Genomic DNA, 12,561 nt, shown 5'->3' with positions numbered 1-12,561 from the left:
CCAAGACGAGGTATCTCGTCCTTGGCAACAGGGAAGTAATCCCAAGGACGAGATACCTCGCCCTTGGCACTTAAGGGGTTAAGATTTGCAAAGTCTGTTGGGTACCAACATACAAGAACAGAGGTTGCCAGAGTTCTCGAAGCTCTGTGCGCAATACAAATACTATACAGCATTACAAAACGTTACAGATGGCAGGTATGTGTGGACGGAGTTAAAAAAATAAGATGCTTATTGTTCATCTTTCACATCTACTTCATGATATACATCGATTGTCATTTGACAATTTAAAAAAGGACATGCAAAAGGTCACTGGACATGAAGAACTTTAATCTCAAGTCTTTGCATTTTCCAAAACAATACAAATGACCACTGTGATGTCCATGTACAGTCACTGAAATGTAGACACAACATACAATACATAACTTGCATGAGAATAGCATTCCTTAGTATTGAAGTTAACAGAAGCATGGTAATGTTTGTTGGTGTTTGTAGGCAACAAACTGTGTGATGAAGGCTACAAAACAAAAAAGATATTAAAGAACAAGGATACATAAAATGATGCAGACTGTTTAATACAGTGCTACCATACAAACAGTCTTTGAAACCTGTGTGTGAATGTATGTAGAGAAAACACTAATTGTTACTGTTAAACTTGAGAAGAAAACATGATTATGTACATGAACCTTTCATATAGTCGGGATTATTTGTGCTTATTTACATAAAATACATTCAGTAGACAGTTCTTCACTTCACAACATATAATTTGAGTAAATATGCAAAGCAGCCACAATAAACAGTGCATACGTGTTTACAGTGCATAAAATAACTAAAGATTATTGACAAAATTGCTTGTACACAATACCAACATTTTGTGGAACAAATTGATATCTTTGCCATCGAGCAATTCGGCTTTCGTATGAATCAGGGGACATAGACTGCCCTCTTAGATTTAAAGTTCAAAATTGCAGGCGTTATTGAGGTGGTGCAACCTTCCTCTCATTGTTGGACCTTTCCCATCATTTGACTGGATCGACCATGCTTTGCTGGTAGATAAATTCATTGAGGTTGTGAAATGCACTCCCGTGGCTACCAACTGCTTCAAGTCTTTTTTGGGACCAAGGATGGCCATCGTGGCCAAAGGAAATGCCCACTCATTAGGAACACTATTGACCTGTGGTGTCACCCAGGGATCTTGCTTATCCTCCCTGCTTTTTAACGCGTTGTCAAAACCCCTCATTTACTTGTTTCTCTGGGTGTCCTGTTCGCAAACTATGCTGATGACACCCAGATAGTTTTAAAATTAATTGGGGTATACAGCGAAGACGTGAATAGAGTGAATTAAGTCTTTTAAAGCCATATGGATATGGATGGCAGTTAACTCATTGGCCCTTAAAGAGTCAAAGACAGAGTTGCTTGTAGTGGGAACCCAACAAAAGCTAAAAAGGTTAGATTCTCAGTCCAAATGTTTTACGGTAAATGGTAATGCCATTACAGTTTCAGAATCTGTCAAAACATTAGGAGTCTTTTTTGACTCACATTTGTCCAATAAAAGACATGTTTCTTACCTCAAATCATCTTGCTCCTATTACACAAATCTTTTTGGAAATTTCGTCCATACCCATCAGAGGCCAATAGAGACATGATTGCTGCAGGAATCATAAACACAAAGCTAGATTATTGCAACAGTCTCTTCATGGTTACATCTAAGGCCAACATAAAAAGGCTCCAAGTAGCACAGAATGGTGCCGTCCGCGTAGTATGCAGACTGGGTCGTTGCTCTAAGATTTTTACCTTTTGAAGGAAGCTGCATTGGCTCCCAGTTGAGCAATGAATCCAATTAAAGGGTTCTGTCTTGGTGTAGAAGTGCCTTTCAGGTGAAACCCCTTTCTATCTCTCTTCAAGGATAATGAAACTTCCTTTTAGGCAGACCCTCTGCTCAAACAGTAATATGACGTTACATCAGCCTTGTGTGGCCTTAAGAGAGTTGGCGGCGCAAATGTTAATGCCTGGGCACCAGCCATCTGGTTCTCACTCCACCTAGATCTCAGGACCTGTGTCTCCATAACTTTGTTTAAAAACAACTGAAAACAAAACTGATGGAGGAACAATTTAGTAACTATTAGACTCCTGTTACGATCGAGATACCATTCAATGCAGTTTCTCCATGTGTTTTTTATTCGGCTGTCTTGTGAGCGCCCTGAGGCCTGTCGGCGAGTGGCGCAATATAAAAAATATATAGATAGATAGACACCTAACAGCCAAGGTGATATTTGACTTCTGCAGTGCACTGGAAGATATTTCAACTGTGTCCTCCCTCACATGCACTTTACTTGGTGCCTCTTTATTAACACTCTTGCAAGTACAGTGAATTCATGGACCTATTGAAAAGGGTTAGTGCGTCCCTCTGTGCATTAATAGCATACGTAGTTAACTGCAGCGACAATAATTTGCACTTAATCCATTTACCATAGGATCCAATCAATTGTTGAAGTAACCCCCTTTACTGCTTTTGGTTAGGGAAGCAAAAATGACTTGCGGTTACTTCTAGTTCTTGCAAAAGACAATTTGATTCCAATGGTTTGATGGTAGAAAGTAAACTAATAGTCTATACATCTATCAGCAACGTGTCAATTTTGGTATTTCGCAAACATAGGTACCCAATTAAAACACTTATGTAACATCAATTCATGCCAAGTGAAGTCAACTTTAAATAATATCTGAAGAGGAGCTTTCTTTGGTGCACATTAGAACAGGGTTTGATGACCACCGGCCCAAAGTGGGCTCCTACTACAGTCATACCTAAATTTGATGTGGATTGCATACACATTCATCACTGTTGTGCGCTCTACCCATTAAAGCTGAAGCAGTATGCTACTTTATAATCTAGGAGGGGTTCAGCTGGATTCACTGAAGAAGCATTCAGATGATTTTACAAGTGCAAGCAACTATCTGAACAAGACAGCATGAAGTAAAGACGTTAAAAAGTTAAACCTGCCTTCCACCCAAAAGAATTGTGCTTTGGAACTTTATGTCAGGGTTGTCACTGACGGAATATAGTCTTGGTGAGAAAACAAATCACTTGCTTGCTTCAAACGCCCTTGGCAACTGTGATTGTACATCCTTTGCACTTATTTGGGTGCACAGCCAATTTCTTCCAAAATAAATAGGCTGCATTGTGTGGACCTACTGTGATAAAGGTCTTGACAATGGAAAAATAATCTAAAAGTAACATGGCAGGCACTTCAAAACAAGTTTGAATGAAAAGTGCATCAGTTAAATAAGTTTATGGGACCAATACGAAATTCACTCATTCAGGTCCGAACACATGTCAACCAACGGTTTAGTTCACAGCATGATTTCTGAAACTTAAACATAACTCAATTTTCCCTTATTTGTCAAAGTTGAAGATTAACATTGTGCAGCTTCTCAACGTTTCAATAGTAGTCACAAAACATACTTGATGTGGCCCAACTGAGTCCAATAGGGTGAGGTTTTACATATGTTTCTTTACAGAAAAGTCTGCATCAAACTATTGCTTTTTACTACATTAAAATGCTGCAGGACAGTAGTGAAAAGTGCTCTCAGTATGTACATCGTGGAAGTAATTGAACGTGATAGTCATGTTTGGCTACCCAAGAACCAGGAGGATTGTTTTATAAAGCACAATCTAAGTCTCAGTAACTGGAAATTTAACAAAAATAAAAGCATTTAATGGTTGCCCTGTACATCAATTACATTATTTTCTTTTGACCAAACTAATAGACGTACAGTGCAAATTTACAAATGTCACAGAATATATATTTATTTACTTAGAAAAACAATATGTACAGATTAAGTATATACAAGCATCACATACATTATACACATTACTTTACATTACACTGTAGTCTTTGTGCGGAGCTCAAACTTCTCGTGTCCAATAATATCCGAAAGCAATCATAGTTCTCCAAACATGGCAACAAGTTCAGAATGAACAGAGCAATAGCTGTGCAAGCACGGGTCAGCAGCATTCACAGGAGCAACTACGAAACTAAGATTCCCAGCAACAGCAATGGTCCAACTAATACAGTTCAGAATGAACAATACACAACATCTACAAAGGACAAATATTTCAAAGTATTCAGTGAAAAATACAGAAGAGCATTGAAACAGAAAAAAAGAAAATAAAAGGTCATGTCTACCAATTAGTTTGAGTTTAACTGCAGCAGGCATTTCACTGAGCAGATGTATACTCGCCCCCGCACATTATAAGTCATACTTTATATCTTCCAATCAAATCCACTTGATCTTACAAAATTAATATAAAGTATTCTGCAACATGTGGGGGGAGATCCAACATTTGAACGTTTCTATCCGTGTGCAGAGTACAACAAGGATATGGGACTTTTGACCTATGTCCATTATTATATATGAATGATCCACTCACTCCCTTTGCTGCTCTTCCCCAAACTAGCTCAAGATGACTAGACAACAAACATGAAAATGCCTAAGCATTGGCCATAAAGAAATTAAGTGTTCATATGCAAGACCGCAAATAAATTAAGCGCTGTGATAACGTACACTTTAAACGAAGAAAATCGTACTTAAGATCCACCGTTTGAACATAAACATATTCTCAGTGGGATTGGTAAACTAAATTAGCTAAGAAAAGGACCAATAGGTGACGGTAACAAAAAAATGTGAAATAAATATGAAAGCAACCTGAAATAGGGTGCATTATACTGTAACTTCATTGTACACACTGTTACGATGCAAGCCTAAAGGTAACATTTGATACGTGTTTATAAGAGAATAGTTTCAGTATATAAACTCTTGAGAATAAGATTTACACTTTCTTTAGGAAAACAAACTATAGTTAAAACAAAAATGCCCTGGAATTGTATACCTCGAACTGGTAACAAGCATGTAGAGAAAGGCAAAACAATTCTACCACAAAAATGTTAAGCAGGGAGTATTTTGTAGATATTCGGGTTGCCTTCTTGAGAGCAAAGGTGAATGAAGGGCCTCATTTAAAATGGAAAAAAGGACAAGGAGACTACACAAGGTGGGAGGAAAGGGTAGTTTATCAAAGGAGTACACCAATACATTTTGACAAGTGACTAGGGGAGTGTATTAGAATGGGGCAGGAAGGTGTGCAGAAACACTGAAAAAGCATGCCCCAGGAAGTGGCGGGCTTAGAAACACAATGGAATAGTCCAAAGAGAACTGAGTCACATACAGTTCAGCCAAGAGCAGTCAGGAGTGTGGGAGGATGCCATGGGAACGGAGACAAGACATACACAAAAAATACAAAGTCCATTTTTGTTACTGCATCCTATGACACCAAGAAGGTGCAGACTAAAGGGGACAGAGGAATTTTTTCAGATTTCTCAGAATGCATCAGGCAGAACTTGGCTGCATTAAGCAAATATGGTCATGATGCAGACTGGATTAGCAACCGTTACCTTTTGCGTTAAACCAACATTACCCGACATTTGGTGAGAACATGCACTCGAGGGACAAATGAGGAAATATTGCACATATGAAAAAAAACGCCACCTGCTCTAACTGCGCTTAAAAAAGCAAGTCATCCATACAGATAAACCTAAAAGGACAAATCTAAACTGACAAACCGGAAAACAAATTAATTGTGCAGCACACAGCAAAATACATTACATACCTCTCACTGTCGGTGTTAAATACAAAGTGTAAGGGCAAAGTAGCCAAAGCTCTTTTTCTGCTTTAGTTCAGGATTTTGAAAGCCTCTGGAAATCACCTTGTGGTCGATGCACAAACCCAACCCGGAGGCTTGGAACATCATTCCTTTGTACATCAGCAGCCCCAAGATGGTATGTACCTACAAACCAGGGGGCTCATGATCTGCCCGTGTAATCCTCCTTTCGTTTCTAAACCAAATGGTAACAGGACAGCCATCTAGGTGAAATGACTGTGCAAAATGCGGTTTTTTTATTGTTTTTAAATCCGTTTCCCCGATCCAGATTGATGCCCAATGCGCATTATGCCCATCTTCCACTGGAAGCAAAGCTTCGGCTGAATGAAAAGCTGGCTTCGCAGTTCTTGTGCTTACCCCACGCGCCAAACGGCACTACGATAGCCGTGCTGTTGTCTTCTGTGCCATACTGCAAAGCCTATGTAAAGTAGAGTGAAACATTGGCAATTAATACACCTGAAATTAAAATGCTTTCCTCTAGGCCACAAAAAAACTCACATAACATGGACCCGGGATGTGGTTCATTTGTAGCAGATGGGGGCATATTTTCCCCAAGCTACATGCAAGCAAAAGAATTCACTTCCTTATAGAAATAGTGCAATTTATCCAATGTAGTGACTCATATATGTCATACTTTTAGGGAAAGTCGTCCGTACAGTGGCCAGGACTCTGGTTTCCTGCGCAGAAGACTGAAATAGGATGGATACAGGTGTACCATTGCAGCACATTTCCCCAATTAGACTCCTCTTATTGAAGGGTTGCTCCTAAAATCAACAGAAAAGCTAGATTTCCATAGAAAAACACGTGTTCTATTGCATTTTATATTGAATTAGATTTTGATTTTCTTCTTCACAGACTTTTGTATTGAGTTTTGACCCAAGGGGAAAATGACATCCCTCTAAAGTAGACAGTAGGAAGATTTAGACATGCACGTTATTTTATTAATTCATTGGATATTTAAAAGCGTTTATACAACAAGACAGTGTTTCAAAGCACCACGAGGCACAAGAGATCAAATGAACAGTGAGACTACAAAAGAATAAATAGAAACGGAAAGCGGTCCTATTAGGCCATGTGTCATCGGAGCGTGCAAGTGCAGTGAGACAAAAGGAAACAAGGGGCTGCGGGGTGGGGGTAAGTGCTATTAGGGTCCCCGGGGGGGGGGGGGGAAGTGCCAGAGGTGCCTGTTGGGCAGGCAACGGGTAAGTGCATGGGCAGAGACATCCCAGGCGAAGAGGGAGGTCTACCGTCCAACAGGTAAGTGCAGGGCGGTGGAAAACCACCCTACAGGTGGGTGTGTGCCCAGAGGGCAGTGCAGAAGGGGCTGCTGGGGGCAATTGGGCAGAAGGCTTTAACTGGATAACATTATGTTATGACCAATAGGGTCTGCTGCCCTTGAATTACTTATGGTATTCTAAAAGTCTAACTTCGGTTTTGCTCCCCAATAAAAGCTAAATACCTCTATGAATGTATTACATTAGGTTTGACTCACCTAGAACTGCTTAATGCTATTCTTAGTAAGGTAATACTTTGTTTTGTATAACAAAAGTATTAAGTTGGTTTTAATAATTGTGTTTATGACTTATGTGATAGTACTTACCCAAGATTTATCTTGGCCTTTGTGTATCAGTGTTTCTTTGCACCATATGTATGCTACCCTTTCTTCGTACCAAACTACAACCCTCTCTCCCTCCAAAGATAAGCCTGGCTGCTCTGTCTATGCTACCAAATGTCCTCAGGTGGTACACAGCCTTGTACTAAGAGTGGAGTTTTGAATTGCCTCAGATATAGTTTTATGAAGTTGGACTTTAGAAAAATTGTTCCAGCACTGCCTATTGCACGAACACTGCAGAGATCGATCTACAAGACCAAGCAATGGCTCAAAATTAAAAACTAGATGGAAAATGCTTGGCAAGTCTAAACTTATTTACATAATGGCAGCCACTTGTTTTAATCCGTTTTCCAACATGGGAGACTGGCAATGTATGACAAATGTCTCATATTAATGAAAATCATAATCAAAGGGTTATAATGTGCAGGCCTCTAAATAACAACTATGAAAACATTACAATAGCGGGCAATATGTATGTGCTGTTTTTCAACAAATTACCTGCTCAGTTAAGACCTGTGCTGCTTCAGTGGGATCATGACATTGGTTGATGATATCGCAGATCTCTTGACTATTCACAATGAAATTGATGCCATCAGTAGTCAAGACAAGGAAGCCATCATCCGCATGATGCAACTAAAAAAGAAAAAAATATATATATTAGTCATCAGTCTGAGACTCATTGTGATAATTATACCTCTCATTATTATGATAGTGTTTGATCTTAATATTTCAATGAACACAATAGAAAAAAAATGAATCCATACATAGTGTACATTACAGCAGGTAATGTACAAAAAACCGAAAACATGCTGCTATTGTTTCCAAAGTGAATGGTAACCAGGCTCTAAAATGAAATCCCACTTATATTTACATAGCACTTTTCCAAAAACAAACTTTAGCCTTGCATGCATTACTGCGCACAAGATTTGGGAAGTGGGAGATTTTACTCCCTCATTTTTTGAGCAAATTATTTTTTTAGCCAGAGGAGAAAAAAAAAAGATTCCTATTCCAAATGGGGCTTTACAATAAAAAAAAAAACTTTATGTAAGCCATTCCCCATTGCACGTTTTAAAATGCGTTTTTACCTCACGGTTATTTTCCAAAGAGTGAATAAAAGAAAATTAGAGTGCCTCCCCGTGGCACTGACTAGCTGGTATAAATGACCCAAAGAGATCACTGGAGTGGTCTGGTTATAAATGGATAGCAGGCAGTGTCTCTTGGCTTCCTTCTAGGATGGAGTATTTTTTTCATCCACATTTTTTTGTTGGCTGGATTTACCAGATTTTAGGGAGTAAAAGTGGCTGGTATGCTGCTCATCTACAAGGCTTCTCTCGCAGTTTACTATGTTCAGGATTGCTGTGTGTTTTGTACCACCTTTATTTCATAAATGCAGCCCAATAAAGAACTTTGACATTGTACAAAATAATAAAACACAAGAATATTCACTGAAAAGTACTTTAAACATGAAACAACTAATACGCATGCTTGTTTTTAAAAGTTTAAATTCAACCTTATCGTGCCCGCTTAAAAAAGATCCACCCTGAATATTTTGTGTTTCAAAAAATAGAATACAACACTTTATTAACAATGCCCACTACATGGCCTGAAGCAAATTGGTCCCCAGTAACTGAAGGACCCATGCAACTGGATGGCTTCAACTTTGACATGGGGATAGGAGCCAATTCAACTCTGGTGCAGATTATAGTGGGACCTGGGCCTATTTTGCTGGAAATCCATAAAGTCCCTTACGCAAAGGTTTTTAGTCGTGGTTTCCTTTTCTTTTTTTGTATGCTGTGTCACAGCCAAGTGACCACTGGGCATGGCAGCGCCACCTAATGGGCTCATTGGGCATGACCATGGGCCATGCCACTGGCCACTTCACCAGTAGCCATGGCGGGTCCACATGATCACACAAGATTTAAAGGGTTCTTTATAAGGAATCCAACTACAAAAATGTGAATAATCTTTACAAAACTTTCCAAAAACAGACACAGATACATTTTTGGGAAAATGTTTTTCATGAGGTCCCATCAAGGGGCCACAGAGTGGAGTAAGTTGCAGGCCAGGGGCCTTAGAAGTTACCCTTTGATCTCACCTACAGAAGGGACGGCCAGATGCATTTACATCAAACCTTTGTAAGGTGCGAGTGTCTGCTGCTGTAGGCTTGCTTTCACTTAACTGCTCATTGCAGTTGGTTATAGATCTAGTCAAAAACCAGTTCGTTTGCTGTGAATAATCTAGGGACACACCTACCACTTTCTAGGTGTGTGAATGGACAATATCTGCAGATGTAGTAAAAAAAGGCAACCAGATTGGCTAGTCATTGACAGGGAATCTGTTTTTTTTGCTAGGGTACAAACATTTTTGAAGGCCTGCTCCAGTCAAAATGGGACATGGCATGGCTGCAGACCATGTAAAAATAAATGCCCATGGTTTGGCTAAGGGTGCCTGGGTCAGATTCGAAAGTCCAGACCAAAAACAAAAATTCGGTGAACAATAGTAGAAATATAGTTTTAAAATGATATTCAAGTTCGAGGTCGAGGCGCAAGGAACAATAAGATTGGTCCATTCCCCCTCCCCCACACGTTTCCTTCAAAGCCTGACAGTATGTAGCTCTGTTTTATCTGACCTTTAGCTTTTGAGTACAAGGCAGGGGTGACCCAAAGTGTCCCAGACTAGGTACCCCACCTCTGCTAGTTGTATGGCTAGGTTGGTGGTGTTTTTGCCTTTGTGAAATGGGTCCACTGGGTGGAATTCATTTAACGCGGCAGGGCACTTTTTTGACCTCCTTCATTCACTAAAATGGAGGCATGTAGTGTGTTCGAATCAAAGACTTGAGAGGTCATATTGCACCAGTTTGTGTAAGAAGTGGCCTTCTTGGGTACCCGAATTTCCGGTATGCCAGTACTGGGGGCAGTAGCCGCACTGAAACCAATTTGGACTGGCAGATGCAAGTCTAGATTCAAGCCATTATGCAAAAGACCCTTATAGAATGCATGGGTGGTAGATCCACTTCACCTGGTACACTGCTTGAAATCCACCTGCATTCCCCTAGAAGTCCGGCTGCTTCATGAAGGAATGCAGCTCTGCACCGGCATTCTTTACAGTTCTCAAAACCAGACAGCAAAGCTCTGCTTCTCCAAACAACTAGAAGGACAAACACTTTTGTTTGAAGGTCTCATCTACCTGAAGCTTCCTGCCAGTACCTGCATCACCAGATCAAGATGCAGGTGCCCCTTCACTGCCAGCAAGCACTATTGAGACACGCTGTGCCGAACAGACCAGAGAACCACACCACAGGACATCAGACAGGCACCCTGGTTCCACTTCCTCTGAATGGGAACCTCTAGGGTGGGGTTGGGGGAGTGGGTGGAGGAGGGCGATTGTGCTGCCATCGTTCCTACAACCGGACAGCCAAATTCTCCTCCTTGTCCTCCTTTTAGCGGCTGGCTCCTAAGCAGTGTGACTGCTTAAATCATTGTTTAATAGGAGTTCTTCTTGGGGTTCTCTCTCCACGATGACCCAACCTCTGAAGCTGAATCCTTTGCCAGAGGACAATGTGAGAACCCTGCTCAGGCTGAGCAGACTCACCTTTCCACTCCTCAGGCTCTGACCCATTACCTAGGAACCACCACACCTTAAATATTCATGCTTTAAGCGTCTTGGGGTCCCTCTTGCACTGGTGTGTCATTGGGGGGATTCAGTGGTCGTTGAACACAACAGCAGCCTCTGGCAACCCTTAAACAACTGCTGCAGAATTCCTTTTTTGGCCCTAGGGTATTGCTCCCTCGGCTCTTTGGTGTTGCTGGTGAGCCTTTTCTTTAATTATTCATCCCTCAGCCCACTCATTCTCAGTCTCCTTTGGGACTCACACCACTGGAACTCCAGAATCTGTTCCTTGGGACACTTGGGACACTTTCAGAGTTAACTTTTTTACAGCAAAGAATAACAAAATTGCAAGATTGGTCTACAGTGGTCTCTCCAACTTTCTGACCTAGTTATGAAAAGAGTACTGGCTTACTTGCTACAGTATTTTCTTTTCAAAAGAAGACTTGCCGAACTCAACTATTATTGAAACTGTTGACTTACCTGATGCACCGCGGTATCTTTTGTTTTACGAAGTTTACTTACCTGTAAGTATACTGTTATTTCCCCTTTGCCTTTTCTTAAACATTATATTTTCATAACAACATTGTGTGGCTATTCTCTCATTGGGTACAAATGAAGTGTGTACACTACTCCCACCATCCACCCCACTTCAGCTTCTGAGAGTTAAGACAGGGCTGCTGTTAGGAAAGTTTCCCATTTCATGTGTAATTTTCCCTCTCAGTCGTGTACCCCCCAACTTTTTGCTGCTGTTTAAACACCATAGTCTGACTTTGCAGTGAAGCACACTAAACTGGGGTTTCGCTCACTTTTTTATGGGGAAACTGACACGCCCTTAAAGACAGTCAGTACTGGGAGACTGTTTCCCTTGGTCCTTTTCACTGTTGCAACTTTTCTGTAACATTGTACAACAGTACAGTGCGCTTGGGTCTTCCTTTCATTTCCAAAGGCCCTAGACACCCTCTCAAAGGGTTATTTAGGAGAAGTGCAGATGTGCCTCGGAGAGGGCTGGTGGCAGCTTATCTTTTCGTGTATTTTTAACCCTTTCTTGTCATGCAAACCGTGTTTACCATGGTTGGCACAGAAAGGTGGCCACAAGGTTCTTTTGTCCTGTCCTTTGGCCATCTTGCCCCTTCACCTTCCCCAGGTCGAACCGACCCAGGTCAGTCCTTATTTGGGCATGCATTCTCCTTCGGAACGCCAAGCTTTCGCAGGCTTCTGTATGCCTTATGTGTTTGCCCCCAGGATGTGGGCTGGACTGTCTAGTTCCAATCCACATCCTGGGTGCCAGAGAGTCTGGTGTGCTGTGAATGACTGGGACCACCGTGGTCTGTGATTGGTCTGGTGTGCCTGTATGTATGCAGATCTCCCATTGGGTCCTCTTTGTTTTGGCATGAAAGATATTCTGAATAACAGAAGGCACCAAACATCCATACTAGGTCCATCTCTTGATTTCTCACTGAACCTAGGATAGGATCCAAGTATCCGAAGCCGAGTCGAGGAACCGCGGGTGTTCCGCTGGAAGGTTTGGCACCCTGAGCCCGCTGTCCCGCTGGACCCCTCTGCATCGGATCGAACCTGAAGGTCTGCAAAGATGCTTCGACCCATTCAAACAGCTATTCTCTGTACCTTC

At 41.2% G+C, this 12,561-nt stretch overlaps 1 protein-coding gene across 8 annotated transcripts in view; it reads right to left on the bottom strand.

Moving 5' to 3' along the window:
* Nucleotides 1–306: 306 nt before the first annotated feature.
* PPM1K (protein phosphatase, Mg2+/Mn2+ dependent 1K) overlaps nucleotides 307–12,561 on the bottom strand; it is a 208,988-nt gene continuing 196,733 nt past the window's right edge. For all 8 annotated transcript variants that reach the window (XM_069630527.1, XM_069630525.1, XM_069630532.1 and 5 more), the window contains exons 6-7: nucleotides 7,821–7,955; nucleotides 307–6,128 (exon numbers count right to left, since the gene is read on the bottom strand). In XM_069630527.1, the coding sequence (XP_069486628.1) occupies nucleotides 5,997–6,128; nucleotides 7,821–7,955 (267 nt within the window). In that variant the 3' untranslated portion in view covers nucleotides 307–5,996. The remainder of the gene's footprint in view (nucleotides 6,129–7,820; nucleotides 7,956–12,561) is intronic.

The sequence above is a fragment of the Ambystoma mexicanum genome, chromosome 6q, assembly GCF_040938575.1.
Source record: "Ambystoma mexicanum isolate Mex_15411 chromosome 6q, UKY_AmexF1_1, whole genome shotgun sequence".
NCBI lineage: Eukaryota > Metazoa > Chordata > Amphibia > Caudata > Ambystomatidae > Ambystoma > Ambystoma mexicanum.
This window is presented reverse-complemented; position numbering and strand designations above follow the sequence as displayed.